This window comes from Gamsiella multidivaricata (genome assembly GCF_025024155.1).
Source record: "Gamsiella multidivaricata strain RSA 2152 chromosome Unknown BC939scaffold_16, whole genome shotgun sequence".
NCBI classification, from domain to species: Eukaryota; Fungi; Mortierellomycota; class Mortierellomycetes; order Mortierellales; family Mortierellaceae; genus Gamsiella; species Gamsiella multidivaricata.
Genome location: NW_026251724.1, coordinates 396,425 through 424,130, shown reverse-complemented (window position 1 = coordinate 424,130; position 27,706 = coordinate 396,425). Strand labels below are relative to the sequence as shown.

General features: G+C 48.1%; 11 protein-coding genes across 11 annotated transcripts; 5 read left to right on the top strand and 6 right to left on the bottom strand.

The window, feature by feature from the left end:
* Positions 1-531: 531 nt before the first annotated feature.
* Positions 532-5,285, bottom strand: BC939DRAFT_501059 (RIC1-domain-containing protein; the record flags this gene model as incomplete). The annotated part of the gene is made up of 21 exons (XM_051560115.1): positions 532-587; positions 668-842; positions 949-1,091; positions 1,194-1,374; positions 1,481-1,575; positions 1,676-1,775; positions 1,863-1,988; positions 2,074-2,249; positions 2,343-2,496; positions 2,593-2,793; positions 2,880-2,918; positions 3,003-3,122; positions 3,216-3,271; positions 3,363-3,417; positions 3,517-3,562; positions 3,648-3,884; positions 3,963-4,093; positions 4,188-4,443; positions 4,541-4,713; positions 4,809-4,916; positions 5,010-5,285. 21 exons carry the CDS (start codon positions 5,283-5,285, stop codon positions 532-534), a joined length of 2,904 nt encoding a protein of 967 aa, XP_051414695.1.
* Positions 5,286-5,483: 198 nt separating this feature from the next.
* On the top strand, positions 5,484-6,776 carry BC939DRAFT_501058 (uncharacterized protein; the record flags this gene model as incomplete). Its single annotated transcript, XM_051560114.1, has 1 exon — positions 5,484-6,776. The coding sequence occupies one exon, from the start codon at positions 5,484-5,486 to the stop codon at positions 6,774-6,776; it is 1,293 nt and encodes a 430-aa protein (XP_051414694.1).
* Positions 6,777-6,901: 125 nt separating this feature from the next.
* BC939DRAFT_483535 (uncharacterized protein) lies at positions 6,902-9,177 on the bottom strand (the record flags this gene model as incomplete). The annotated part of the gene is made up of 8 exons (XM_051559188.1): positions 6,902-7,068; positions 7,178-7,261; positions 7,351-8,011; positions 8,101-8,194; positions 8,281-8,380; positions 8,472-8,552; positions 8,641-8,869; positions 8,971-9,177. The coding sequence occupies 8 exons, from the start codon at positions 9,175-9,177 to the stop codon at positions 6,902-6,904; spliced, it is 1,623 nt and encodes a 540-aa protein (XP_051414693.1).
* Positions 9,178-9,739: 562 nt separating this feature from the next.
* BC939DRAFT_421593 (armadillo-type protein) lies at positions 9,740-13,867 on the top strand. Its single transcript, XM_051553094.1, has 9 exons — positions 9,740-9,904; positions 10,013-10,094; positions 10,189-10,333; positions 10,427-10,585; positions 10,690-11,211; positions 11,318-11,678; positions 11,759-11,845; positions 11,951-13,184; positions 13,291-13,867. The coding sequence occupies exons 1-9, from the start codon at positions 9,815-9,817 to the stop codon at positions 13,749-13,751; spliced, it is 3,141 nt and encodes a 1,046-aa protein (XP_051414692.1). The 5' UTR covers positions 9,740-9,814; the 3' UTR covers positions 13,752-13,867.
* Positions 13,868-13,895: 28 nt separating this feature from the next.
* BC939DRAFT_444487 (uncharacterized protein) lies at positions 13,896-15,891 on the bottom strand. The gene is made up of 5 exons (XM_051554687.1): positions 15,742-15,891; positions 15,061-15,228; positions 14,746-14,848; positions 14,412-14,646; positions 13,896-14,299 (listed from the first exon to the last, which is right to left on the bottom strand). Exons 1-5 carry the CDS (start codon positions 15,799-15,801, stop codon positions 14,062-14,064), a joined length of 804 nt encoding a protein of 267 aa, XP_051414691.1. The 5' UTR covers positions 15,802-15,891; the 3' UTR covers positions 13,896-14,061.
* A 106-nt stretch (positions 15,892-15,997) lies between these two features.
* BC939DRAFT_527005 (uncharacterized protein) lies at positions 15,998-18,156 on the top strand. Its single transcript, XM_051561391.1, has 2 exons — positions 15,998-16,200; positions 16,281-18,156. Exon 2 carries the CDS (start codon positions 16,293-16,295, stop codon positions 18,084-18,086), a length of 1,794 nt encoding a protein of 597 aa, XP_051414690.1. The 5' UTR covers positions 15,998-16,200; positions 16,281-16,292; the 3' UTR covers positions 18,087-18,156.
* A 1,105-nt stretch (positions 18,157-19,261) lies between these two features.
* On the bottom strand, positions 19,262-21,925 carry BC939DRAFT_491148 (RIO1 family-domain-containing protein). The gene is made up of 4 exons (XM_051559479.1): positions 21,615-21,925; positions 21,223-21,505; positions 20,966-21,101; positions 19,262-20,865 (listed from the first exon to the last, which is right to left on the bottom strand). The coding sequence occupies exons 1-4, from the start codon at positions 21,862-21,864 to the stop codon at positions 19,597-19,599; spliced, it is 1,938 nt and encodes a 645-aa protein (XP_051414689.1). The 5' UTR covers positions 21,865-21,925; the 3' UTR covers positions 19,262-19,596.
* A 157-nt stretch (positions 21,926-22,082) lies between these two features.
* BC939DRAFT_444480 (ATP-dependent RNA helicase DBP5) lies at positions 22,083-24,550 on the top strand. The gene is made up of 9 exons (XM_051554686.1): positions 22,083-22,180; positions 22,315-22,344; positions 22,436-22,498; positions 22,606-22,738; positions 22,852-22,944; positions 23,048-23,150; positions 23,253-23,533; positions 23,662-23,914; positions 24,019-24,550. Exons 1-9 carry the CDS (start codon positions 22,159-22,161, stop codon positions 24,448-24,450), a joined length of 1,410 nt encoding a protein of 469 aa, XP_051414688.1. The 5' UTR covers positions 22,083-22,158; the 3' UTR covers positions 24,451-24,550.
* BC939DRAFT_444479 (COPI associated protein-domain-containing protein) lies at positions 24,551-25,657 on the bottom strand. Its single transcript, XM_051554685.1, has 5 exons — positions 25,546-25,657; positions 25,363-25,444; positions 25,148-25,245; positions 25,020-25,029; positions 24,551-24,925 (listed from the first exon to the last, which is right to left on the bottom strand). The coding sequence occupies exons 1-5, from the start codon at positions 25,589-25,591 to the stop codon at positions 24,652-24,654; spliced, it is 510 nt and encodes a 169-aa protein (XP_051414687.1). The 5' UTR covers positions 25,592-25,657; the 3' UTR covers positions 24,551-24,651.
* Positions 25,658-25,924: 267 nt separating this feature from the next.
* BC939DRAFT_444477 (uncharacterized protein) lies at positions 25,925-26,577 on the top strand. Its single transcript, XM_051554684.1, has 2 exons — positions 25,925-26,154; positions 26,246-26,577. Exons 1-2 carry the CDS (start codon positions 25,955-25,957, stop codon positions 26,313-26,315), a joined length of 270 nt encoding a protein of 89 aa, XP_051414686.1. The 5' UTR covers positions 25,925-25,954; the 3' UTR covers positions 26,316-26,577.
* BC939DRAFT_444475 (uncharacterized protein) lies at positions 26,535-27,635 on the bottom strand. Its single transcript, XM_051554683.1, has 3 exons — positions 27,291-27,635; positions 26,854-27,081; positions 26,535-26,726 (listed from the first exon to the last, which is right to left on the bottom strand). Exons 1-3 carry the CDS (start codon positions 27,440-27,442, stop codon positions 26,672-26,674), a joined length of 435 nt encoding a protein of 144 aa, XP_051414685.1. The 5' UTR covers positions 27,443-27,635; the 3' UTR covers positions 26,535-26,671.
* Between the last annotated feature and the right edge of the window lie 71 nt (positions 27,636-27,706).

Sequence of the window (27,706 nt, the reverse complement as noted above, 5' to 3'; positions counted from 1 at the left end):
TTTTCTTTGGTCACTCTCTACAGCCCAGGATCAGTAATCTCTTTCATCCAGGCTCTTTTCCAACAGTCCGCACTCAAGGCAACAGGAACTGTGGCGATCGGCCTTTAGTCGAAAAGCTCTCAATCATAGACATATCGACCCTTTGAATAAATCGCCATTTCAATCTATGCCTCTTTATCAGGACCGGTGTGCAATGGTAGTCAAGACACAGGCCAGTGGAAGAGGCAACGCGCTGGCATAGTTGAAACAGAACCATGAATAAAGAAACCAACAACTGAAACAAGATATAGAGCGCGAAAAGAAAATACGCAAGGAGACAAGGAGAAGACATCCTTCGCTACACTTTCAAAAGCAAGATGCGCAGAGAATGAGAGCCGTCTCAGAGGAAGAACAACAAGAAAGGACGCCTGGAGCCCATCAAACCTTTTACACAATACTCATCATTAGAAGAACAGAAACGGAAAGGGAGGGAAAGCTCAACATCTTAAGTCTCACGATATTTCCTTGCAGCTCATCTTACCTTTAACTTGCTCAAGAAGTAGCCACCGACACCATCGAGAGTGCCTGCTGAAGTGTAGCTCCAGTAGCTTAAGGAAACGAAAAGCATTAAAAAAAAGAAAACAAAAAAGCATCTGACAAGAAAGCGTCACCCTCTGCTTCAACTTACAATCAATGGAGTTCAAGAAGCGCACCAGTTCCTTGCAGAGCTCAAAGTCTTGGGCTTGCAGGGTCTTCTCCAAGAGTCGCACAGTGTCCTGACTCGTTGTCTGAAGGGGCTCAAGAGTATGCAGAATGAGGAGATAAGACGTCGCTGTCTTGAGCTGATTCGCTGCCAAGCATTGCTAACCATCGAAGCAATTGAGGTACAACATTTAGTATCAAATCCGTGTCTTTACATAAACCGATTGTTGTCGCTAACAGCATGTTGAGCCAGTATCATTGCTATACCTCAAAGAGGTCCTTGGGGGCTCCAACAATGGAAAACAGGTATTCCCAAAGGGCAACTTCGGTCTTGCGTGCACAGGACACAATGACGTCAAGATAATGAGGAAACTGCTGCAAAAAGCTGACGACCCTTGGAAGAACGGCGCCTATGAGAATTATCAAGCACAATCGTAAGCCAGGAGCAAAGGGTGTATGGCAAAAACAGTTCATGTCCTTGACGAAACAAAGGTCCAGGTGTCAAAAAGTACCTTCTTCAAAACCGATGCCAGATTCTGCTTCGTCCTCCAGAACGTTGTGCAGGAGGATTTCCAATGCATGTCCAAAATATCCTAGATCCTGGTAATGCTTTGCAAATTCATATGCCTCCCACTCGCCGTCTACGTTGTGAGTCAGTACATGTCGCAAAATCGTCTGCAAGAAGAGATGGGTCTACATCCAATTAGAGATGCAGAAGAAAATGTTTACAGTAATAGTTAGTAGGCTGCATAACAGAGTATGAAATAGCGAAGGAAAATGCCAAAGCAGGTCCGCATACCTTGGTAGCCATCTTGAAAATGGCAAGCGATTTGGGTTTGTGGATAGCAATTTCTGGTTCCAGACCCAACACGATGCCTCGTTCCGGTAATATGGCTAAATCGCATAGATGATTACATAACATGGATATATATCCACAAGCGTCAAGTCGCGTACATATGCCGATCTTGCACATAATTGTTAACCATCGACTCACCTAGCGGATAGAATTCAATGTCCATTTCCAAAAAACTGTGCTTGGCAAACGTCGCTAAACTTCTCTCGCTGCCTCCAGGTCCAAATACATTCCACCACATCTACGCCATAAAAAAAAAATAATTAATGGGTCTCCACAGTTAGAAAAGCGGCCACTGTCCCGATGTCTTTAGCATTCAAATTCTTACCCTTAGTGTTGTGCCATTAAATGCCCATAAAGAAAAGTCATTGGCATCATGAGCAGACCGCGTAATCCAGTAGTACTCAACCTTGTCTGTAATTTGTCTAAACGACAACCTCACGTTCCCATCCGGCTACGAAGCACAGGCAGGAGTTGCGCGATTGTTAGAAGCCAGGCCAAACAAAGATGCTAAAGCTTGAAAAGGGAGCACTATTTACCAAGAACTCAGGGCGGAGGAAATAGATCTTTCCGTCAACAAGCAGAGTAATGTGGGTTGCATCACTTCCGTCTGATCCCTCCGCAGTCAAGATGGACACAGATTTCAAAAGGGTCGGCGACTCGACGATATCCTGGAGCGAAGTCTTCCAGACCAACTGTAGATCAACACGTTTGGCTAAGACGAAAACAAAGTACAGTAGTTTAATAAGTATACAGACAGGTTAGAGAATAGAACACGTATAGTCCTGTGCAGAGAGGTATCGCTTACCACTTCCAAGAGAGTAGCAGTACAGGGTATTATTGGATGTGTAGACCAAAAGGGATGACCTCCAAACAGAGATATGGGCGATGCGTGACTCAAATTGCTCCGTGAAGACAACGTCGTTGTTGTCCAGATTGTTTTCGCGTTGATACAATCGCAGCTATTTCCGAGAAGTACAATTTGTTGAAGTTAATCAGCATGCACAAATAATCTGTCAGTCGTAGGCGTCACTGTTTCTAATAATAAAAAACTATACTTCAAATCGTTGGTCCTCAACTGTCTCGCATCCGGCAATCAAAATATTCTTGAACCATGCAAGGCCGCCTTGACATCGGAACGACTGCTCCTGCTGCCAGTTACCGAAGAGTCTCCAGCGACATGAATGAAGGTTGTAGTGCGCCAAACCTCGTCGCCCAGCAATTGCAAGATAATGTCCATCTTGGCTAAGGCACGAGTACTAGATCGCAAATAGGAAAGCGCCCACATTTGTGAGTTCGCAAGCTCGTGCTACGGACAGAGTTTCAGCATGTCCCTGCAACTTACTCTAATAGGCCAATTGTCGCTCAGGTAGACTGCCGGTACCTAAAAGATCAACAGAAGCAAAGTCAGGTATCGCGTTCTCATTCAGTCCTACGTTATCGAATAGTCATACTGTCATCAGCATACCATAACATTGTTCCAGACGAAAGTGTCAGGGTTGATTGTCGACGAGACATCTTGACGATGGCCTTCAGTGTACACCAATAGACGATCGTTCAAATGCAGCAGACACTGAGGCGCAGAGCTCTATACTCATATATAAAAAAAGAGGGCTTGTTAAAAAGAATCGTATACCTAAAAAGTGTCTCCAGAAGTCCCTCCTGACAGACAAGACCTTACGAGATGGTTCTGAACAGAGGGCAGCGCTTTGGCGCAAGGAATAGCATAAAAGGTGGCTATATTCATGGGCAATATCGTACTCCAGCGTTAATACAGCCAACCGACCAAGCATCCATTGCGCGAGAACAAAAAGCGCGTTTCACATACAGCTCGAGTCATCTGCACCTAATACTATGAGATCCATATTTCCTGCGCTCCAAAACTAGAAAAGACAGTGCGACAAAACGGGCGACATGTTAGGCCTGCGACGATAATCATCAGACGAAATGGTGGATGTATCACAATGGAAGCACTCTATTACCAGTGTCCTGGTTCCTTGAAGATACGGGTCTTCAGTGGCATTTTTTCTATGAGTGAGTGGCGACTCCTTGTTAAATCAATTGCCGCGACCATGCCGATGTCCTTCTGTGTCGACCGAACCCTGCGACTTACAAGCTCGGTATATCGTGCGAGGCGGATGGAAATAGTCGTCGGCCATATACACTCCATATCGAAGGGCAGCGTGATTCCTGACCAACAGCCAACGCCGTTCCATCCGAATTCCATGCCAAGGAAATGATCTTATCTGGAGTGCTGTTGGAGTATCCTTGTGATTCTTTCAAGGCCAGCTTGTGCGAGAAAACCCATTGTCCTGCATGTTCTCCTGATTTGAAGATACGGACATCGCCTCTATTGGATAGAAAGTCCAATGGGTGAGTAAAATGAACATATTGTCTATGATCAAATAATGGGCCTTCTCGGACATACCCCCGAGTTCCAATGGCAAGCAGACTGTATTCAGGATTGCTAGCAGCAACAACGCCCGCGTCTTGCTTATCGAATCCTTCTGGGTTACCGTGAAAGCAAAATCCATACCAGCTGTCGCCATTAGATGACACCTACACACGCGGGACGGCAATGAATGATAATGTTAGTCATGTCTAATACGTGTGTACCAGCACAAGCATGAGTCGCGATAGAACCGCACTTTACCGGGTTCGTAGATTCAGTGTCAGAAACGCTTGGGGTATAATACACGATGTAGGCCTTTCCATCGGACATGCACCATGTTTGCGTTGTTGACTTTGGGAAGCGACTCATCGCAACAATCTTGACCGTCCTGTCGAGCAAAAAGTTCATGTGTCGAATCAAACAGGTCTTTACATGAACTTTGCCCAACCATGGAATAAGTTGTACTGCTGGTGGATTGACGGTCGCTACAACAATGTCCGAGTCAAGACCGATAAGGCTAATCAGGTCCAGAAGCAATGAAGCAAGTCAGGCATTTGTTTCACGAAGTTTCACACATATTGGAGCGGATAATTATCCGGTAATGGTCACTTTACCATGATACGCCGGCGTCCATTTTGATGGTCATTTTGAACTTGATAGTGAGATCTGGAAAACCAACGCCTTCGCCTGGCCCTAACGCATAGCTTTTGCTGTTTGTTAGCTGGTAGCTGGCGCCATCATTACCCTGAGGCACAACCTTGTACAGGTGCAGGAAACTCTGCTCGGTCTACAAATATCGATGACGCATTTTGGTCTGTTAGTTCATGGTTCGACAAGTGCCAGTGGGCAGTCGATCAAAGCATCCATACAATTACTACATACCACGACGACCAGCATCGTCGAGTCCGGCTTCCATAGCACACGCTGGTTTGCACCGTGGTCTAGTAATGACTTTGGTGTCCTAACGACCTTGGAAATAACGCCAACAGGCTAAGCATGCAAAGACAGTAGCTGTTAGGACTGCAACGATATAGCGACGGAAACACATCGGATATCATGAAAGGCGCGTGTCGATGATCGTACCCGATGCACCCAGAGTTGAATCGATTCACGTGTAATAGTTGCCCAGAGCGAACCCTGTTCGCTCCTTGCCATATCAACAATTCCACTTCCTGTGCCCTTGACAATGTGAGACTGAATGCCGCTCTGAGAATTACTATCAATGTCGCTGCTTTTGTCCTGACCAGAGGCTATCACAGGGAGGACTAATTCCAGCTCCTCATCGTCGCCATCTGAACCACGCTTTAACAGCGAGGGCTCGACTGCCAGGATACGAGCACTTCCGGTGGCCCAGTACATTGGTCGGGTGAAGGCGTTTCTTTCTTTGCGATGTCGATAGCGGTGTTGTTGGCAAGTTCAATGAGTATTGAGATTGACGAGGAGACGGCCTGAGGGCCATCTTCGGTTAAGATGAGCGTGGGTCTGGTGGCTTGTTAGAGATTGGCTCATTCCGCGGCACCCTTGGGCGACCACTCTTTCAGCAACCATATTACAGCCATGGCAGCCAACAGCAACAAGCGGTCCACCAGCGGGGAATGGTCCAACGGAGGCGAGGGATCCTCCAACTCCAAGAAACGCGTCCGATTCGGTGGCGACAGGGAGAGTTTTCTTGAGGAGTTTGACGATTCAGACCTACTAGAGCAGCGCAAGGGCAGGAGGGGAGGCGTCACCGTGGTCGAGTACATGAGCGGCGAGGAGAGCAGTGACGACGAGAATTTCAACAAAAAGAAAAAGAAGGCATTCGTGGATGATATACCAGGAGCAGTAACCAAGGCTAGCGTAGAGGAAGAGGAAGAGGAAGACGACATGTTTGCGGATCCAGAAGAGATTGAGCGGCGGAGAATCCAAAAGAAAAAGAAGGCGGCTTTGAGGGACAAGGGCAAGAACAAAGGATTCGATAGGTCTGAGATCGAGGGTGAGGAGCTGAATCTGGATGAGCTTGATGAAGAAGAATATGACTCGGAGGGAAACCCGAAGATCGAGGCATTCAACATGAAGGAAGAACTGGAAGAGGGAGGAGAGATTGACGAGGCAGGCAACTTCATCCGCAAGCTCGACCCTGATCGATTCCATGACTCTTGGCTCGAGGGTGTATCTCGCAAGGACATTCAATCTGCTCGTGAAGCTCACGAGCGCAAGATGAAGCAGGCACAGGCCGAGGAACGGGAAGCGGCTGCCACTATCATGACAGAGACGGACATTTACATGGAGCTGGTCAACATTTTGAGACCATCTGAGACCGTGATCGAGGCGCTTCAGCGGCTGGGCGGCGGGAAGAAGGCGGGCGCGAAGAGCACAAAAAACACCAAAAAGAAGAGTTGGCAAAAGAACAAAAGGATGGACGAGGAAGGTCAGGAAGCAGTACAGGCTCCAGAGTCAGAGGAGGATATAAAGCGAAGGAAAGCAATCGAGAAATTGACAGACTTGTGTGATAGGATGATGGCGATGGGACATTTTGATATTTATGAGGAAACATATGAGCAGGCGGTCAGGATCCTTCGGAGAGCAGACGTCATCCCAGACGACTGGGTGGTCGGGACACCGGTTTTGAAGCCAGGAGAGCAGACTTTGGCGATGTTGGAGGACGATCCGCTGCTATCGAACCCAGTCAGCTGGGAGTACAAATGGGCTAATCCGCCAGAGGGCCAGAGTGCGGACGAGATTTTTGGGCCATTTTCCGGAGCAGAGATGAAGTCCTGGAGTGACCAAGGGTTCTTCAGTCAAGGGATCCTGGTCCGGATGGTGGGCGATAACACATTTGAGCCCGGTGAATCTGTTTCGTTTGCGTGAATACAGCGGTAGGGACATAATGCATATAAGCGTTATCAAAATTACACCATCCTTCATTTGAACTGTCTGTGTATCTCGGTGAGGAACAGCGCATGATAGTCTTTATTTTCCGTGGGATGATGGATTTACTTGTCGGGTAAAAACTTGTACGGGTTCATGATACCATTAGGGTCAATCATCTGCTTAACCTTCTCCATCAGCTGGATCATGGACGGGGACTTAGAATAGTGCAAATGGTTGTTTTTGGATGCGCCGAGGCCGTGTTCTGCAGAGACAGATCCGGCATGTTGAGCTAATGAACGCAAGGCATCGAAGAACGCATTAGAAAGTGTTGGCCAAGCAGTGATGTTCTGGACATGGAAGTATGGACCCTGAGTAGGACCCTAATGTCGCCCGCTTACCTGTCCACTCAAAGATGTAGGGCTCGATTAGGTCGGTTGCCTCTCGAGTATACTCCCTAGCGGTCACATTCAGATGAAGATTGCCTATGACAGCAATAAGGATCAGCCGCATAGTCGTTGGCTATTATTCAGTAGCAAATACGCTTCATTGAAAACAAAAAGACAGCCCTTACCATCACCGACATGGCCATATCCAATGACTGAAGTAAAGAGTCTTCCATCGCCTAGGGCACTTTTATGAAGCAAATGGCTCTCCATATCCTTGACAGCCTGATACAGGACAGGAACAGGCATAGAGATGTCGTATTTGTAGACTGCTCCCGCTTTGGAACACGCCTCTGGGATGCCCTCACGAATCGCCCACAAGTTGTGGATCTGAGTCGTGTCCTGGGCAACAACGCCATCCTGGATGATGTTTTCTGTCAGAAGTCCTTCCAAAAAGTTACTCAACTTCTCATCATCGTGGTCTTTATTGCTGCCGCTGGTTTCGACAAGAACATAGAACTGATGTGGCGTCTGGAGAGGATCGTTTGCTCCTACAGCAAGATACTGCTTGACCAGCTTAATGGCCTCCTGGTCCCAGAATTCAAACGCTGACAAAATCTCCGACAGTTCGTCCTTCGACCTCTTAAATGTCGCCTGAACTTGATCAAAGCTGTTGAGGCCCAGTAGTGCAACATTAACTGCTTTGGAACGCTTTGGCGAGAGGATAGACACGCCTGTGACGATTCCCAAGGTGCCTTCAGAGCCAATAAAAAGCTGCTTCAAGTCGTATCCAGTATTGTCCTTGCGCAATATCGACAGGTTATCAAGGATGGTTCCGTCAGGCAGTACCTACAGTTGACGATGAAAGAAGTGATAAGGCCATTGTTACATGACATTGCATGTTTGAATCTGAATAGACACTATTACCCAACACATACGACTTCCAGGCCCAATACGGTTCCATGCAATGATCCGTATCGTAGTAATCTCAGACCGCCAGCATTGGTCGAAACGTTTCCACCGATATGACAACTGGGCATAAATTAAGATATAGGCGGGTTAGCGGGACTAAGTAAGACAACGAATGTCATGGACCTACTGAGGCGCTAGAACAGTACCTGCCCTTTGCACCTAAATCGAGGGGCATAGTGTACCCACGCTCCTCCAGGTACTTATCTAGTACCTCGAGAATGCATCCTGCATCGCATACAAGCGCGCCTATATATACGATACACATATATTGTTGAATATTTATCGATGAGTCACCCATTGAACTCAATAAAGAGCAGCTGAAGTGGCGCGTACTTGCCTGAGACAGTATCAAAGCTCCTGACCGAGTTCATGTTGGACATGGAGACCACAATCTCGTCGAACACAGGCACGCTGCCACCTATTCAAGAATATTTGTTTGAGCAGGAGCTCAGTCAGTAATACGCCGTGCTTGCAAGCACTAAAATAACAAATGGAGATTAACATACCGACCAAACCCGTGTTTCCACCTTGTGGGACGACTGCCAATTTGTTCTCGTTGCAATATCGCAGGACCTTGGAGACCTGCTCCGTTGACGATGGCTTTAAAACCAATTTTGATTGACCTCTGTACTTTCTCAACCAGTCATTGTTGAATGTCTCTAGGTCTTCTTTGTCCTGCGTGATACTAGAGGGGGCCAGAATGGATTTGAAGTAAGAGATATCCTCTTCCGAAAGCTATGTCGTTCAAAGTCAATTGAGCTGTGAATTCAGCTGGGGGGGGGGGAGGGGTTTGCGTTCTACTTGAAAAGGAGAACAAGTTCGTAGTTGGTCTATACCTTCTTGAAGGACTTGTTCCTCTTCATGTGGGGAAACTTGTCGGTCGTGTATGCTAACTCTCCGGTATGTGCGGACGCGAAGCATGTTGGAGAAAGTGTCGAGAATGTTGCGCGTGCTGCAAGTGAAGCGGCCCTGTTCAGGGCCAAGGAGTTCTTTGAGGACAGTGCGCTGACCGTACGAAGCGAGGAGCGGAATCGACTGACCATGACAAGAGGGTATGAAATAAGCGAAGAGGTGATGAGTTCGGCCGGCGCATGGTATTAGTGTACAGTGCAAGAAGGTTTTATTAAGGGCAATCAGCATGGTGCAAAGAAAGAGGAAGAATGCAATTCAGCCGAGGATGCGATCCCTGGTGCTCTTTCCCTTTCGTTCCTGAAGAGCGATCTGGACAGGATCGAGCTGTGTCTGCTTTGTTGTAGCTGTGATTACGGTACGGAGGTCAGGGTCAGCAGGAGTTGGTGGCGGCACGGTGGTTGCGAGGCTGAGTTTCCTGCGGTGCTCATCCTTGAGGGACTCAAGGTGCTCTTCCCTGGCGCGATCAAAGTCAGCAAGGTCCTCTGTCCTCAGCTCGACCCTAGTGGGGTCACGATGGAGCATTGCTTACGAGCGTCGTTATGATGGAATAGAAAGGATGGGATGAAGATTGTCTTTTTTTTTTGCTTCTAAATGCAGCACAGGGAAGGGACAAGCGAAAAGCAGCATGTTGGTGGCAAAGGATTGAGCTCAAAAAAATTTTCTGTTGATCAGATTCAAATCCTCTTCTCTCGGCCATTACTCTTTCTGTTCCTTCCTCTTGATCCTCATTCCATTCCATTCCAAAAGAAAGAAAGAGGGAAGATTACTATGGACATCCAAGGCCTTTACCAGCTCTTCCAGGCCACATTCCAGCCAGACCCCAATGTTCGCATCCAGGCCGAGTTGAAGCTGAAGGAGGTACAATGCTTGCATACATGACTGAACACTCGCTTCTTTTTACAACACTTGTACTTTGTCACTCACTATCCACTGCATTTCCATTCTCTCTTCCTGGCGCAATTGTAGCTGGAGGGCACCCAGGGCACCCTCCTCCAGTCAATGCATATCATTGGAGCACAGGAATCAGAAATCCACGTCCGTCAAGCAGGTACGATATAGGGCATCATTTATTATTGAAGAACGAGATTGCACAGATCTTATTCACTGATCTTGTCTGTACATTACTGCACACTTATCAATAGCATCAATCTACTTCAAGAATGCTGTCAGACGCTATTGGTTCGAGACAGAGACTACCCCTGCCCATCTCAAGATCTCAGACACTGACAAGGATGCCATCAAGGCAAATATTCTTCAGCTCTTGGCTTCTGCTCCTCCAGTCATTCGGTAAGCAGCTTTGCCTGTTATACTTTGTAATGCTAGGGCTTGGATTGTGTTTTTTGCTGACACTCAACGGCTTTCTATGGCTCTCACTTCTAGTACTCAGCTGATCACTGTCCTTGGAACTATCTTGTCGAACGACTTCCCTGCCAAGTTCCCTGGCTATCTCAACACTGTTCAAAACTTGCTTCAGTCTCAGGATCCCAAGACAGTATTTGTTGGACTTATTGCCTTGAAGGAAGTTCTCCGCGTCTACAAGTAAGTGCGCACATTCGAGCAAAGGACATCGGGCGGTTGGAACAATTCATACTAGTATCACAAATCTGTAGCTGACCTTTGTTTCTCACTCCACGGGAGCATAGGTTCAAGCTTGATGATCGTGAGCCAGTGGATGAAATTATCGCTATGTTCTTCCCAGCCATCCAGCAAATTGGCGCCGGACTGATCAGCTCTGACAGTACCGAGGCAGCAGAAATGCTCAAGATTATCTTCAAGTGCTACCATTACACCATCCAGATTGATCTCTCGGAGCGTCAGAGAGATAGCGCCTCACTAGTCCCCTGGGGCACTTTGTTCCTTCAGATGGTCGAGAAACCTGTGCCAGCCGAGGGACTCCCTACGGATTTTGAGGAATTGGAGAAACATCCCTGGTGGAAGGCTAAGCGCTGGGCTTACCAGTGCCTGAACCGTCTTTACATCAGATACGGCAACCCTACAGCATTGACTTCGGAGTCTAAGTTTAAGGCCTTTGCTAAGACTTTTGTCGCAAACTTTGCCCCCAACATCCTTTCAGCCTACTTGAAGCAGATCGAGCTCTGGGTCGCTAAGCAGGCATGGTTGAGCCCACGTGTCCTCTGCCTCATTGGCAACTTCTTCGAGGAATGGTATGGCATCGAAGATGACCTTGATTCTGACCAGCATATACTTCGCAAAACCCTGAGGAGATTACTAACATTTTCTCTGTTTTTATCTGCACTTTAACCGATTTAGTGTCAAGGACAAGAACATCTGGTCGCTCATGAAGCCCCACTCAGAGACCTTAGTCACCCATTTTGTCTTCCCTCAATTGTGCTTTACTGCTGCAGATGAAGCTCTTTGGGTCGACGACCCAGTCGAATACGTCCACTCCAGGATTGACAAGCTGGAAGATTTTACCAGCCCCTCGACCGCTGCTGTAAACTTTATGACCACCATGGCCCGCTACCGCCAGAACGCATTCATGCAGGTTCTCTCACTCGCCAACACTGTCCTTCAAAAGTACAACGATGCTCCTGCCGAGACCAAGGACCCTAGAGAGAAAGATGGCGCTTTGGTCATGATTGGCGCTCTGGCTCCATTGATTTTGCGAAAGGTACTATTTGAATATAAAGAATGGTCCTGGATGTGCGGAGCTAATTTACTGATACGGTTTCTCTCTTGGTCGAATATTAGAAATCTTTGGCTGCCATGATGGAGCCCGTCTTTGTCGCCCATGTTTTCCCAGAATTCAAGAGCCAGTACCCCTTCCTCCGTGCACGCGTACGTCTCTCTCATTTCTGTGCGATGCATTGTATCAGTCAAACAAGATTTTCGATCTTAGGCTAACCTCGCTGTCTTTGGTCCTTACAACGGGATGTCTTGTAGGCATGTGAGATGATCAATCAGTTCAGCGATTTGGACTTCACAGACCCCAACAATGTAGCTATTGCTTTCGCTAGTTTGATGGATCGCCTGCGTGATAACGAACTGCCTGTCAAGGTCACTGCTGCCCTCGCACTTCGCCCCATGATTCGCCACGAGGCAGTGCTTGAGGCTATGAAGCCCCATCTCCAATTTATCATGCACGAGCTCTTGGCGATGACCAATCAGATTGATGTCGACACCCTGGCAGAGGTGATGGACGAATTCGTTGAGGTATTTGCACAGGATTTGGCGCCCTTTGCTGTCCAGCTTTGTGAACAGTTGCGTGATACTTTCTTGCGTATCTGTGAGGATATGACCAAAGGAGCCGATGGAGTCGATGACCTCTCGGACAGTGCCATTGACGAGGCTTCGGATAAGACGATGGCTGCAATGGGCGTCTTAAAGACCATGGGAACGCTTATCATCAGCTTGGAGAGCACACCTGAGGTTTTGAACCAGCTTGAGATTGCGCTCTTGCCTGTGATCCAATTTACTCTCCAGAACGCTCTTATCGATTTGTTCGACGGCGTCTTTGAGATCATCGACAGCTGCACGTTTTCGGCCAAGGCTATTTCGGCCAACATGTGGGGTGTCTTTGAGCTGATCTACAAGACCTTCAAGGAGTCGGCTTTGGACTTTATGGAAGAGATGTTTCCATCTCTCGACAACTATGTCTCATATGGCAAAGATGTTGTTTCGACCAATGAGAATGTCCAGCACATGATCTTTGACATGATAGAGACCGTCATGAAGAGCGACCGTCTGGGCGAAAACGACCGTGTCTCGGGTTGCAAGCTCTCAGAGTCACTGTTGCTAAACTGCAGAGGACACGTTGACAAGTACTTGGCACCGATCTTGGGCCTCGTTTTTGAGTATCTCGGCCCAGCTGACCGCATCCAAACTGTCGAATTCCGCATCCAAGCGATTGAAGTCGTGATGAACTGCCTGTACTATAACCCTTCAGTAACACTGCGTCTTTTGGAAGAGAATGGCTGGACCCAGCGCTTCTTGACTGTCTGGTTCACGAATCTGGAGAAGTTCTCACGCGTTCATGACAAGAAGCTGTCGATTGTTGCTCTCTGCTCTATCCTCAGCGTCCCCGTGGAGCAACTACCCGCCGCGCTTCAGAGCGGATGGCCTCAGGTCTTGAACGGAATTTTGAGCAACTTTGAGGGACTTCCCATTGCTCAAGCCAGTAAGTCATCACTGCTATTGTATCGGTTTTTACCTCAGGATTCTTTGGTGTTGAATTTTTGCTAGATTTTTAACCACAATGATTGATTTTTTGACACCTTTTCTAGAGCGCAAGGAAATGGAAAAGATGTACAACATTGGATCAGACGATGAGGACGACGGTGAGGAAGACGATGAAGGTCAGACTGCGCTCGAAGCCGCCCTTGCTGGGGACGAAGATGGTGTTGAGGAAGAGTGGGTTGATGACGAAGAGGATGTCTTTGACGAAGGCCACGAGTATCTCGAGTATTTGGCCCAGCAGGCATCCAAGAGCCGCCCCGCTGACCGCGAGGATGACGAAGAATCTGAGTACGACGAGCTGGAGGAGGAGATCTACTTTGAATCGCCTCTGGATGAAGTCGATCCCTATGTTCTCTTCCGGAATGTTTTCACGGGACTGCAACAGCACAACCTTGCATCTTACAATGAGCTGACCAAGGCGACAACGTCGGAGCAGCAGGAGTTTATCATGAACCTGATCAAGACTGCAGACGCTAACGCAGCCAAGGCCGCTGCTACCCAAGCATAAACTCTGCGGACAGTCTTGAACGAATACCTTTTTTTTTTCGTCATCATCTTCATAATCTTATCAATCTTCCATATCCATCACGCATCATTCACTTTAGCATAGCACATCCTCAGCTATTTTTTTTTTTTTCTAATGAGAATAATCTGCTGAGATACGAATCTGAATATGGTGCTTTATTTGATAATCGAACTTGCCTGCCACTCAAGAGAGCAGGCTGGATGCAGGATATCCATCTCCAGAAAGGGAGTTAAAGAGTAAATAGTCCATGGATTCTATTTTCGATCCAAGAGGGGGTCTACGAAGGGGAAGGTTACTGAGCGCGGTCTGCAGCGGGCTGCTGAACGGCAGCCATACCAAAGCGGATGATGGCACCACGCATGAATTCGTAGGCTTTAATAGCCTTGGGAGGAAGCTTGGGGTTACCGATAACGTGAGCATCCACACGACCACGGAGTACTGCGAACGCAGCACGCGTGTGCAACGAAAAGAAGTAGCGGAAACGCAAGAAATTAGCATACACAATTGGCGCGAGGAACGACGATTGGAATCTATTTGTATGCATATAAAAAAAACCCCTCCCCAAAGAGGAATGATTATTAGAAATGTCTGCCTCGTACAAGTTCACAGATCTTCCTCTCGAAAGACGTTTTTCGGACTTACGTGATAGCGCCGAGGATTGAAGAGCCCATGACACCGATGATTTCGACATAGGCGACAAGGACCATGGCGCTGGAATGATTCTTCTCGGTCCAGACCTGGATCTTACGCGAGATGCCAGCAGCCTGTGACGCCTTGAGATCCACAGACGAGCCAGGGTAGATGGCTGGGATGAGGTTGGTCCTTGTGTAGTTAAGTGCGTTGAAGAAGGCGAAAATGACGTAGGGGATCAACGGCGCTAGTTAATGGGAATGAAACAAACAAGGCTAAGTCAGAAGGCCGCGAAAGTTGCTTTCCCAGAGTGCGGCTAGTTGAATTTTTTCCAGCGACATCCTACCAAGCATTGGGGTTGATCGCCACCAGAAAATAGCCATCAAGAAGTACTGGACATTCTCCTCGACAAAGACGCTTTGGAGAAATTGAGCCTCGAGTTTGAATTTCTATGGCGTAGAGGAAGAACCACAGTGTTAGGGACAAATCAGAGATAAAGCACGATTCACGGATCCACAACGGAAAAAAAGGGCCTTCATTCTCATCGCAATATGCGACCGATCCTGTGGTGTCGCCCTGTTTGTTGGTAGTGTAGTCGATCAGTCCTGCGCTTGCGCTGTCTATTCGACGTTACTGCCTTGCATCGAGAAATGAAACTTACGGGGAATGACTTGTAGACGACAACACCATAGCTGAGGATGGCGCCGAGGAAGGCGCGGGAGTACCAATGCGATCCGGCCTTGTAGTTGAAAGTGAGCCAGTACGGAAGGTAGAAGACCGTACAGATCAGCACGGTGAGATGGCCCAACCACCAGACGAATTGAGGACCCTACAGAGACAATTTGACAAATCGTTATGTAAATGCATCGTCAGAATGGTTGAGAAGGAATGGAGCAACTGATTCCATCCCAGGTTCTTTTGAAATCATCCCTGGTCCAGTTATTTCTGTTCAACCTTCAGGTCGCGAACTGAATATCCGAATGGAGTGTCCAATGTCGTCTATGCTGGGGGCTCTTTTGGGGCGACATGCTGATCCAACACCATAAAAATCCTCTTATGTAATAAAAATCGTTGTTTAGCGTCTGATCAGGCTACGGGTAATGCAATGCCCGCAGCCATCATATCTCCAATGCTACATGTTCCCATGTCGATCAGTAATGAGCGAGAGGTCAATCGTTCTGTGGGATGTGAGTGTCGTTGGCGGCAATAGCTAGTGCTGATCCTCCAGGCTGGTTGATATAAAGCGGGTTCTTCCTTCTTTCCATGTCGAGTCCAATGAAGATCGGCCCTACGTGGGAACTTTCTTGCGCTATCGTTCAGTCTCAGGAGTATCGTTTATTACCTTGACGAGGGCTTGCAGACGGGCGCTTAGCGTGGAGGGCGTGGAGGGCGTGGCAGGCATAGCAGGGAGGGAATTCAGTGATGTTGAGAAGAGAGAGAGTGAAGAGGATGTTGGCGACTGAGAAGAGAAGAGAAGGGAAAGTGTGTGAAGTCTAAAAAAAAAAAAGTGGGTCGATTCATAAATATCCCGCTTCCCTTTAAAGTTGAGCCAAAACACCACACCATTGCCCATGGTTGCGCCGCCATGGATTTTGCCCCAACGCACGAAGACTCCTCCTGGTGTCTTGTCTCGACTCAAAGGACCCTTCCTGACAGCAGTCTTTCCTTATCTTGAACCCCTTGATCAATCCTTCTTCCTGTCTTCTCAGGTGGTCTAAGCCTGGCGTCCCATCCTCGCTATTGTTCTTAATTACTCTTCCCATGTCGCGTTCCTGAATATACTTTGCAAGGTATCTCCAAGGTACTACTTAAATCATGGGATAGTCTACCGCTGCTCGGCTGAATATCTTCAAAGCATGGCAATCCTGACAATGATGCTAGTCTAGAATAGGGATGAGACAGACCACCTCTTGGCTTGTCCACAGCAACTCAACTCAGCTTCTCCTATACCACCCTCAATCACCCCCTTCAAGATCGATTGGCATTCCTTATTCATTCGCCATGGCCAACCGGCAACACTACATCTCGGTCCTGCTTCAGTGCATCTTCTTCGAGTCCGCGGCGACGGTCGACGAAGGCGAATGTTATGAACTATCTCTCGAGGAACTCGCGCGCTCCATGGACGACTTTGCTGACCTCTGCAGCAACTACAACTACAACCTTACCATCCCTTGCAATATCTATGTCTATCGACACTCTCTAAACACCGAGTACGGTGTGGGAAACCTAATTGATGAATGCAACCATGATCCCGACTTTTATGACCTGTTCCCGCATTGGTGCACCCGCGAAACGGACTACTACGGTCAGGAAGTCATCCAGATCCCGGGACTTTCACAATCAGATATCAATCAGTTCCTCTGGGACTATGCCGAAAACGTACCCTTTGACTTTCAAGATGACATTGCCACAGTCATATGCTATTTAAGGGAGGTTACCTGGCTGAGCAAGGGTTCTGGAGGAGCCTCCATGAATCTGCCACACCGAGACGATGACCCGGCGGTTCAAAAGTTCACCAGGGCGCATAATGAGGCGAAGCTCAGCCGCAACCAGCAAAGGCAGCAGGAGATGCAACGACAGAAAGATCAGGCGGAGCGACAGCGACAGAAAGACGAGGCGGAGCGACAACGAGCAGAGGAGATCCTAAGACTAGCACAGGAGATCCAACGGCAATGGAAAGAGGCGGCACAAAGGTTGACAGAGAACCTCGCCGCGATCAACGTTAATATGATAAGCCTTGAGAACAGCACGATGAGTACCCAGCAACGGGACAGTGACGTGTCTAGCATCTCAGGCACACTGCAGCAAGGGCTTCAGGACGAGCTCGACGATAGCGGTCTGTCTGTAGGCATTTTGGGATCGTTTGCCAACGGCCTGAGCTTACAGAACAGTGATGTGGATCTCACACTACTGGATCCCGGCAACTGGCTGACGGTCAAGCGTCTGGGGAATGCCCTTTGGAGAATCGGTTACGAAAGAGTTCAAGTAATTAGGAACGCAAAGGTGCCCATTGTGACGTTTTGGGACCCTTGGAACGGCGTTCCATGCGACATTAGCATCAACCAGGCGGCTGCAATCGAGAACTCTAAGTTGATCAAGACGTATGTCAACATTGATGATCGCGTTCGCACTATCTGGTTTTCACTGAAGGCGATCGCTAAGGGACATAGGATCCTATCTGCCAAAAACGGCTTCTTGAGCTCCTACGCTCTGACGCTAATGTTGATCAACTATCTCCAATCGGTCGGGACGCCAGTACTGCCAGCTCTGCAACAGCAGTTACCGAGGAGGATGGTTTACAAGAAGGTGGACGGGTACGACTGCACTTACGATCACAATTGGTCCAACCACAGAGCCGCTGCGAAGATGAATACGAGCACGGCATCCGAGCTGCTTTTGGGCTTCCTTTCGTACTTTGGCAGCACGTTCGACTATGGACTCTGGGAGGTAAACTCAAGACTGGGCCAGATTAGGGCACGACCCACGGCGACCAAGATTATCGGTCAGGGCAAGCAGCAAATTAGGCAGGACGAGTTCATATGCGTGATGGATCCCTTCGAAACGAGCAGGAACGTGGCAGGTATGGTGCGAGGAAGGAACGTGGTCGCAATCAAGAAGGCTTTCCAAGATGCGCACGATGCCCTGAAGAAGGGAGATTGGAGTCTGGCATTGCATCCTCAAGACTAGAGGCGGGCGCACTCTGGTGCTTTGTAGGGTACTCAATGGAAAATAAAACAAAGTTCGCGAGTCATTTTCCGCCGCATTTCATTTTTGATCAGGAAACGCTGTGCCTGAAATAATACTATCAAAACATCTGTGCAGCACGCTGTTATGATCAGCCAACAAGAGACAAGACTGGACTCTGAACTAGCACGCCTCACTCCTTACTTCTTCTTCATAGATGATCACCCGTCGACATCCTATAGGGTTTGTTGTCGTCCATCCGGTGCTATGATCAACCGAGCCCTCTATGTCGATGTAGTATTTCGATGGTCTTTCGAGTTTGTAACCAGATCTTGCTTAATGAGGACTATGGACTATATGTCGAAAATCTTGCGCGCTGCTTTGACGCTCTAAAAGATATGTGTCTCTACCAGGGCTTTTATCCTTGCTGCCCCCTATGACATTCATATCCAACAACGCTCCTTAACCACTGTGGTCAGCGCAGAAGGGACTTCTGCCTCACTATTGTCGCCTCCATAAACATTATCGGAGCCAGTCTGTCATAAAGACGCCTAGCCTACCTAGCACAAAGTTCAACAACTTCCACTGGATGTTGGCTCCGCATGTATACCGCGGCGACATTGCCCTGCTTTACGTGCAAATCGAGGACTAGTATCTAGAATAGCACTAGCTCCGGAGGAGCCGTTGTATATCTATGGAATCGCTGCAACATTCTGGCGACCCCAAGAATAGACTTATTCTCATTCTAAAGTCAAGTTCGATCGCGGGAGAATATAGAGCGACAAAAGGCAAGGCAGAGATATGAGAAGCGACCTCAAGCAATACAACAGACGTTCAGCACGCTCAACGTAAAAATGAACGGCCTCGTGAACTACGAAGGGCATTTTCAGATATGAACTGCCGTCGTGCATTCAATCCCAGGCAATTCCCAGGATCAACTCCAGCGTTATCATATGGGTAAACCCCTGCCTGTAACCTGATGAGCTTCTTTGCGAACAGCCTCAGTGCAGATTGAGCGATATGAGTTCCGCAGTCCTGGACCTCAGTAACTCGGCGGCAATAGCGGGCCTTAGTACATCACCTCAGAACTTCAACTGCAAGAACATCGTATTATTTTTTATTTTCTATTTTTATTTTTTATTTTTATTTTTTTATTTTTATTTATTTTTTAACAGCTTCAACCATTGTCTGCTATGCGTAGGTTTAGCGCGGCCAATTATGGGTTTTTCAGATCCCGGATATCATAGCAAGCCGGGGTCCTGGCGTTAAAAGAAAAGTATTTAGCTTATGAAACCTGATCCTCACTAATCGATTAGTATGTCTGGTTTTGCTGGATGAGCAGATCGAGAATTCTCGACTCTCCACATTTTACTAAAAAAACTTGGCTTCTGCGGATCGTTTGACGCGGTCAAGAGGCGTGAAGGTGGAATCGTTCCATCGATCCAGCCATGAATACTGAATATGCTTCTTTCGGCACAGGCGGGTTTATTGAGTGTGTATGGGATGTATCCCACTACTTCTTTTTAGATGAAGTCGATTTGACCTTGCGCTTCTTGTCCGCCTTCGGAAGCTTGTTCTTTCGCTTCTCGCGCGCCTCCTCTTTGGATTTTTGCTTCCGCTCCTTCTTGGCCTCCTTGTCCTCGTTCCGCTTGCCGCGCGCCTGTTTCCTAAATGCGTCCTCGCTGTCGTCGGATTCGCCTTCCTCGTCTTCGGATCCACTGCCATCTTCCTCATCTTCCTCATCTTCCTCTTGTTCATCGTCATTTTCTTTATCCTTGTCACCGGCTTCTGTGCTTGTACTTGCTAATAGACCAGCGGCCTCGGTGGGTGCGGGTTCCTTAGTTGGTTTTAGTTTTGATTTGATGGATTTCGGCTTTGATGCTAAATTCTCGTCGTCGACACCAGATTTGGTCCGTGAGGTCGACTTATCGTCCTTGGGCCGCTCGTCGACATTCTTGATACCCGTCATCTTTGTGTAAAGCAATTCCTCGGTATCGCCCTCCAGCACCTTGCGCACATCTCGTTCGACATCAATGACCTCCTGAAGATGACGGGGAATATACGATTGAGCAAAGACGGCATCGTCCACCATGCGTTTGTCAGCCTCGGCTTGGGTCTCGTTCACAGGAAGGTTGTTCTGAATCCTCTCCAGTTCGTTGTCCATGGCCTCCTCGGACATCTCGATGCTGACATCCGTGATAAAATCAAAGAGCTCCTTTTGACCCATGACCGCAACTCTCTTCTTCCTGAAGTAGTCCGAAACGTTCGTGATATCCATTCGCAAAAAGTTAAACGCATGAGGGTGGTCGTGCTCCACAGACTGGGACACGTCGATGATGTAGAGCGTGCGTGAGTGGTAGAGGATGTTGTACTCGCTCAGATCTGCGTGGACAAGGTGGCAAGTCTGATATATAATACGCATGTACTTGACCAGCTGAAAGTACAGGGCGGGATATCGGTCCTCATCGACCTGTGCATCTTTAAGTCGGGGATACGCCCAGCCATTCTTGTCGCCCAGAAATCCCATGACAAGGACATGCATGCGAAGGACCAGTGGCTCAGGACAGGGGATGCCAGCCTGGTAAAGACGCTTCAGGTTTCTCATCTCCTTCTCCGCCCAGATCTTGACCATCTTGCGAGGGTTGCTCTTGTTGTATCCGTGACGGAAACGGTACTCTCCTGACACGTATCGGTCGCGGTCCTTGAACACCAAAATTGAAGTCTTGTAAATCTTGATAGCACGATGTTCTCCGCTCTCTGTCCTGGCATGATATACGTTTGCCTATATTCGAGTAGAATAAATAGAAATGTGGCCATAAGTTAGATTCAACAGGATATCTACAAGCGTACGACTTTTACGGCAATCACACGTGATAACATGCCTCCTTTCCTGTACTGATACAGCCGTTGACCTCGTAGATGACATTTCGGTTAAGCATCTTGAACAAGATGATGCGAGTACGTGGATCCAGTACCTGGTCCGAGGTCGCGCGGTCGGATTTATCTGTGTTTTTGGTCCTACATGAGACATGTTTGAAAGAAGACGGTCAGCGTCGTGGGTTATATGGAGATATCTCCGATAGCCGAGGCATAGATACGACAGAACTGCAGGCGATGATCTGAATTTTGGGCTCCTTACCTATCTCCTGCAGCCTTCTTGCTTCCCATCTTGAGCTCTGCTGCCACAGGTGGAGTTACGCTGTGCTCTCCAAGATGAATTCTCCCTTCAAACTTTGTGCTGAGAGCTTCAATCTGATCTCCCGCCATAGCCCCATCGTCATCCTTATGCTGAGACAACTCAGTCTTCTTCGCTGCAGCAGGCGATTTGCGAGGTTGGTTGGCGGCAGGTGCACTGACTACCGGATTTGTTGATTTGTTTGGCTGAAGCTGTTGACGAAGGCGGTTATACTGCTTCGTAAAGTCTAGTCGGCACCGAAAAACAGTAAGAGGCGAGCGAAGGCATGTGAGATCTTCTGCGCTAGTGGTAAGGTCCCAAGAGCACAATGGTAGAGTACGAAAGCGATGCGGTACCTCCTGTGGCATTGTCCCAGCCATCATAGTCATTGAGCTCATCCTCAAGGTCCTCTAGGTCAATCTCATCGCTGTCAAAATCGTCCTCGTCATCATCCTGTCCCCAGCTGTCACTATGACCGAGGTCTTCGACGACGGGGTTTTCACTAGACTGAGTGATTTCCTGCTGCAGCTGTTGACCTGGCTGCTCCAGCTGTGCCTCCTCCTGCTGCTTGTTCTGAGAAAGAGCGACGGGTTCGATATCGGCCATCGTGTCGTTCAAAATGACAGGGTGAACAGAAGGTTCTGTAACGGCTGCGGTTGGAGGTTGGTCAAAAAAAAAAAGAAGAAAAGAAAATGGCTTCAAAAAACAAACTGAAGCCACGAGTGGTGACTGTGTCCGTTCATTTACGGGGGGCGCGGTCGTTGCAGTAACCCAGAAATGTGCGAAACTGGTGGTTTTTGCAAAGGCCTCAGTTTCGCCGTCGCATCCTTTTTGTACAGCGACGCTCTTCAACACCTTTCTTTCACTTCCTTACTGATCATCGACATTGTCCATCCCACCATGGCATCCCTTGAACCATCAGGTATATAAGAAGACATGAGAACTTATGCAACACGCACGCGTGAGGTACTTACTAGAGACAGCACTGAACCCGTACCTGTTCGTCACACTGTTCCTGAACCAACTGCTTCTGCTCCATTTTTGTGTGCCAAATAGCTGCAGTCAACGACGCTACCACAGAGGAAGGTAGGCATTGCAGGCAACTGATTATTACTTTACCGTTTGCTATTTACCAAAGCAGCTCAGTTGCGCTAATACTGGGTTCTTTTCTGTTTAGTTTTGGCTTCCAAACTCGAGCAATTAGACACAAAGAACGAGAACAATGCAGATGATGCTGAGGGTATGACGATCATGGAGCAATTATGGGACGGATAATTTGCAAATACGCCGTACAGGAAATTCATCATGGCTGCTTTTCTCACCGCGACTTGATTTCGATACGAATAGAAGTTCAGACGGTAGAAGAAAGGGCCACAGATCTTCTGGAATCCTCCTACAGTGTTGTGGTGAAGTTGGCCGATCAGCAAGCAGACTCGAGTTCACCTCTTTACTCTGCCAAGTCATTTGAAGATCTCGGACTGTAAGTACCACGGGACGTCGGTCCGTTGTCTCGTTGGATTTGGTGATCATGGACACCACTAGACCCTGGATTAACACAATGCCCTCCCTCTTCCCCTTGATGCGTGAATCTAGCCACGAGGACCTTCTCAAAGGTATCTACAACATGAAATTCGCCAAGCCTTCTAAGATCCAAGAGCGCGCTTTGCCCCTGCTTCTCCAGAATCCGTACGTACCTTAGCTCAGCGGTGTTTTGCTGCATTAATGCGATGTCGATATGGACCTCAGTGATTAACCTCAAATGCAACTGTCTGCCTTAATCCATTATTAGTCCAAGGAACATGATTGCCCAGTCCCAGTCAGGAACCGGCAAGACCGCGGCTTTTGCCCTCACCATCTTGAGCCGCATCAACTACAGCTTGAACGCCCCTCAGGTGCGAAGGACGATTTCATGAGCTATACTGAGCCTCCACATGCTGTTAAATTCTCACATTTCTGCTGTTGCGTTCATCAACTGATTTATCAATATGGAGTAGGCTCTGGTCCTGTCGCCCTCCCGCGAGTTGGCTCGTCAGACAATGGAAGTCATCCAGGAGATGGGGAAGTTTACCCAGGTCACGACCGCCCAGGCTATCAAGGACGAGAATTTGCCGCCCAAGGTGACGGCGCACGTCATCGTGGGTACTCCAGGCACCGTGACAGATCTTATTAAGAGACGTGTTCTTGATCCCAAAAACATTCGACTTTATGTTTTGGACGAGGCCGATAACATGCTGGACTTGCAGGGTCTCGGGGATCAGAGCAGACAACTGAAGAGGTACCCTATCTTTTGAATAAGCATGGCTGCAATACTTGTTTGATGGAACAGCAGGATCTAGTTGGCCATTCTACTAAGTCAATTTTTGGCTTCTTGCCTGCGTATTTCTTCTTCTGTCCTAATCATAGGTTCCTACCCAGGGACTGTCAGATTGTCCTTTTCTCCGCAACATGGGCTGACCGTGTCCGCAAATTTGCAGAGGAGATTGCGCCCAACGCCAACCAGATCACCCTCAAGCCCGAGGAACTCTCGGTTGATGGCATCAAGCAATTTTACGTTGATTGCCGTCAGCAGATGGGAGGAAACAAGAACCGGAAGTACGACATCCTGGTTGGGTTGTACTCTCTGTTGACAGTCAGTCAAAGTATCATTTTTGTTAAGGTATGTGTTGTACAGCGCATTTGTTTTCTACTCGCTGTTTTCTTTTTTCAGCAGTGTTGCGATATCTGACCTTTCCCATCTCCATTCGTCCTTCAATCTCTCAGAGACGTGACACCGCGGACGAAATTGCACAGAAAATGTCGGACAAGCACCACGCCGTCGTTTCACTCCATGGAAAGCTAGAGGCTGCCCAGCGCGACGAGGTCATCGACTCCTTCCGCGCCGGAAAGTCCAAGGTCTTGATCACGACCAACGTAATTGCCCGCGGTATCGATATCGCTAACGTGAACATGGTCGTCAACTACGACATGCCTACAGACCAGCACGGCCACCCCGACCCGGAAACCTACCTCCATCGTATCGGTCGTACAGGTCGTTTCGGTCGCACGGGAGTCTCGGTCAACTTTATCCACGATGACAGGAGCATGAACGTCATGCGAGATATCGAGGCTCACTTTGACCGTAAGATGATCCAACTCCCTGAGGATCTGGATGAGGCCGAGGAGATTATCAAGAAGGCTATGAAGTCCGTTTAAAACCACGACTACATCTCTCTGAACCCATCGTGGACAACATACTGATGAGGAGCATTGAAAAAAAGTTTATTAAAATAAATTAAAAAAACCCCGTATTGGGGCACGCTATACTTTGTTCGACTCTATTAAGAACACGATAATGGTACTTATTGATGTGGTGGTGGTGCAGCTCCACTGTTTCGGATCTGCGGGACCAGAGAATTAGCGAGGGGCGTGTTCATAGCTGTCATCATTCGGGTTCTGGTAGGTCTGTGTCATGTTTGGATGCATATTACTAGGTCCAGGATCGTTGTACTGCGAGGCGCTGCCATAGCCGGTGTTCATGTTGGCTGCTTCAGCATTAGGGTCAGCTGACATTGAAGGCGAGGGCGTAGCGCCGCTGAAGTGCATGGCGATATATAACAGACCTGTCAGCATGACGAAACATCCAACCAAGATGTTGAACCACCTCCAGGATAGGCACAGGACACCCATGCTAGTTATATGAAGAGAAAATATAGTATTAGCCGTGAAACTAATGACTGAAGCCGCGTCCTTCCTTCTCTCTGTCTTTCTATCCGGGAACGTACCAAACATAGACTGAATGATACATTGGCGTTGACATGAACATAGGAGAATAAGCAGACGAGATATTGTTAGAGATAGGGTCTGCCTGTGTCGATGTTATCTAGGAACGTATCTGATAACGGCAGCTTACAGATACCGCGTCCGAGCAGTGAGAACATAAACCCCATGTTGTATACGATCGACTCTGGGATGGAGAACTCGAGTAAAAATGTCAACAGTCCAAATATCCTACAGGTGAATAAACGGAACGACAGAATCTTAGCCAAAGGCTATTTCAACCGTAAAAACCATATCGTGCACGGTAAAATACTTGCTCTTTTTCAGGAAAACGCATAGAAAACTTACACGATGAAGACACCAAGGATACCAGAGTTCCATGAGCCGATGTCGACAAAGAGAACGATACCACCCAGCACAAGCAGGATGGCTTCAGAGAAGCAGGAAAATCGCAGTAATGATATAACGTTAGCAGGCTTCGTTTCCTTTGTGTACAGCATGAGTTAAATTGGCTGTAGAATGGACACATACCAACAATAACGTTCAGCAACCGAAAAAGACTGGCGCTTAGAGCCATGATAGTAGTTGTTGTGTGAGAATTGAGCAGACGGAAGAACGTTGAAGGTGTAGGAAGAAGGCGAAGAAGAAATAAGGTGATGACAACTCGTGCTGCAAGCAAGCGTTTTTAAAGCCAATTGGTAGTGGTGCCAGGTTTCTCTTTTTTTTTTTTCCCTCTTTTTTCTACTGGTTTCGCAGGTTTCACGCCAGTCTACGCGACATGATTCCGGCGCCTACATAATACGTTTCAAATTACCACATAGTTTACGCGTTTTCATAAATCTTTTACGCGGGTCAAAAATAAATTTGTTGCCATTTATCAAGGCTCATTATTATCTTTACAATCTGATCAGTCTCTTTTGTTTCAGCCCTCATCGCCGCCATGGGAATGTTGCCGCAAAACCAACAACAGGATCAGACCTCCATGGACCACAGCCACCAGCACCACCGCATGAACGAACCCGCGATCCAGATCATCGCTCCCCAAAAGAGCGAATGCACATTATGGTCCCTGGTGCAGTACGAATGTGATCTCTCACCCGCCAGCATTGTCTGTCGCCCCGTCTACCGTATCCTGAAAAAGCAAGTCTACTTGTCAAGGCGTTCAGATGATCTGTAACCATGGTCCCCCCTCTAACCATTTCCTCTTCATCATACTTGGTTATCATATTAGATGTAAAGGAAGACCAACTGTCGAGGTGACGCCGCTGTATGACCCTGTAGGCAATGTCTTGCATTCCTGAAGAACCGCACCGCACATAACGGACCATACCACGCCATCACGGGAACACTCGCCCCCTCAACGTCCTTTGTACAGAGGACATACGCCGGCACATTCAATGTACATTACGAGCGCGTATACCACTCCCACGATGGCAATAGTAACAGCAATAGCAACGACAACAGTACCGATAAGAGCGTCAGCATCAGCATCAGCATCAGTATCAGCATCTCTCTCTTCCAAAAAAGCAGGATAACACTGAGAATTCGGCAATTGCTTTGCACAAATGAAAATAACTACGCTTTATTGCTGGTTTTCTCCCGCACAGTTGCCTTGATATACAGGACGGTCTCTGGGAAGGGATCTCTTCGCGGCTCTCTATCCCTCGTGGTACTTTTGGCTGATCAAGTATTCTTCCCAAGAGATCTTGCCACTATTCCGGAAAAAAGAAAAGAAAGCATTCATCTCAGCAAAACAACGTCCTCTTTCAGTTGCATAAACCAATAACGACACATGCAAATGCAATGCGCGGATATGAGAACGAAGCAATTGACACGTACTCGTTATCGGTATCGTCCTCTGCAATGACATGATCGATCATATCCAACATCTGCTGCAGACTGAGGGTTGATTCTGGTGCTCCCTGGTGATAATCACTAAACGCCGCTCGGAGCTCAATCCCGTCCAGAAACCCATCCTTGTTGCTGTCATGGAGCGAAAACAACATCATCAGCTCCTCCTTCTCCGTCAGGTTCTTACCCTTCTCGCCCATATGCTCCTTCGCAAACCTATTTCATCGTATACATTAATTTGTTAATCAACCAATTAAAGACAGAGAAAGAGAAATAACGAAAGGTGAGTTGTGAGGGGATCGGTTGCTCTGTAGCAAATGCAAACTTGACATTGTTCATGGCAAAGAATCGCACCGCCCCGGAATCGCACACTCTTTTAATGACTTCGAGTGCAGGTCTAGGCTTCAAGGGCTAACCAAACTTACTCTTTGGCTTTGCCCATATCGCCATAATTACTATGGTCGTTATCGGGCGAGCCGGGTTTGCCGGCCCCAGGTCCTGCCATGACTGTGGCAGCAAGGGCCAGCACCGCTACTGCTGCGATCACAGCTGTGCACTTGAGGCTTTTGAAGAACATGGAATGAAAACTTGGTTGAATGAATGGGAGGAATGAATGAATGAAAGGAGCGAAAAGGGGCGAAAAGAGCGGAGGAGGAAAGGAGAAGGTCACTGGCTGGCTGGCCTGATTACGGCGAGTGGGGCTGGGCGTTTGTGCGCAGAGAGGTTCAATGCAGCCAATCAACGCGTGCCAATCAACTCCCTGTCTCCACCGTGAAGGAAAAGGACGTTTGCTCCACTCCACATCGTGTCTTTATCATAAGCACATAAAAGCACTGCAGCA

Coding starts and splice junctions, on each gene's coding strand:
- BC939DRAFT_421593 (XM_051553094.1), top strand. CDS start 9,815: ATGGACATCCAAGGCCTTTACCAGCTCTTCCAGGCCACATTCCAGCCA. Junction 9,905..10,012: donor CCGAGTTGAAGCTGAAGGAG/GTACAATGCTTG, acceptor GCGCAATTGTAG/CTGGAGGGCACCCAGGGCAC. Junction 11,679..11,758: donor CTCCATTGATTTTGCGAAAG/GTACTATTTGAA, acceptor GTCGAATATTAG/AAATCTTTGGCTGCCATGAT.
- BC939DRAFT_444487 (XM_051554687.1), bottom strand. CDS start 15,801: ATGCCTGCCACGCCCTCCACGCCCTCCACGCTAAGCGCCCGTCTGCAA. Junction 15,229..15,741: donor GTCTGCAAGCCCTCGTCAAG/GTAATAAACGAT, acceptor TTGTCTCTGTAG/GGTCCTCAATTCGTCTGGTG. Junction 14,647..14,745: donor GCGATCAACCCCAATGCTTG/GTAGGATGTCGC, acceptor CCCATTAACTAG/CGCCGTTGATCCCCTACGTC.
- BC939DRAFT_527005 (XM_051561391.1), top strand. CDS start 16,293: ATGAGACAGACCACCTCTTGGCTTGTCCACAGCAACTCAACTCAGCTT.
- BC939DRAFT_491148 (XM_051559479.1), bottom strand. CDS start 21,864: ATGGCCGATATCGAACCCGTCGCTCTTTCTCAGAACAAGCAGCAGGAG. Junction 21,506..21,614: donor CTGGGACAATGCCACAGGAG/GTACCGCATCGC, acceptor GGTGCCGACTAG/ACTTTACGAAGCAGTATAAC. Junction 20,866..20,965: donor GTATCAGTACAGGAAAGGAG/GCATGTTATCAC, acceptor ACTCGAATATAG/GCAAACGTATATCATGCCAG.
- BC939DRAFT_444480 (XM_051554686.1), top strand. CDS start 22,159: ATGGCATCCCTTGAACCATCAG. Junction 22,499..22,605: donor CAATGCAGATGATGCTGAGG/GTATGACGATCA, acceptor CGATACGAATAG/AAGTTCAGACGGTAGAAGAA. Junction 23,915..24,018: donor AAAGTATCATTTTTGTTAAG/GTATGTGTTGTA, acceptor TCAATCTCTCAG/AGACGTGACACCGCGGACGA.
- BC939DRAFT_444479 (XM_051554685.1), bottom strand. CDS start 25,591: ATGGCTCTAAGCGCCAGTCTTTTTCGGTTGCTGAACGTTATTGTTG. Junction 25,445..25,545: donor GTTGCTGAACGTTATTGTTG/GTATGTGTCCAT, acceptor GCTTCTCTGAAG/CCATCCTGCTTGTGCTGGGT. Junction 25,246..25,362: donor ATCCTTGGTGTCTTCATCGT/GTAAGTTTTCTA, acceptor ATTCACCTGTAG/GATATTTGGACTGTTGACAT.
- BC939DRAFT_444477 (XM_051554684.1), top strand. CDS start 25,955: ATGGGAATGTTGCCGCAAAACCAACAACAGGATCAGACCTCCATGGAC. Junction 26,155..26,245: donor GTCTACCGTATCCTGAAAAA/GCAAGTCTACTT, acceptor TTATCATATTAG/ATGTAAAGGAAGACCAACTG.
- BC939DRAFT_444475 (XM_051554683.1), bottom strand. CDS start 27,442: ATGTTCTTCAAAAGCCTCAAGTGCACAGCTGTGATCGCAGCAGTAGCG. Junction 27,082..27,290: donor GATATGGGCAAAGCCAAAGA/GTAAGTTTGGTT, acceptor ACGATGAAATAG/GTTTGCGAAGGAGCATATGG. Junction 26,727..26,853: donor GAGGACGATACCGATAACGA/GTACGTGTCAAT, acceptor TTTCCGGAATAG/TGGCAAGATCTCTTGGGAAG.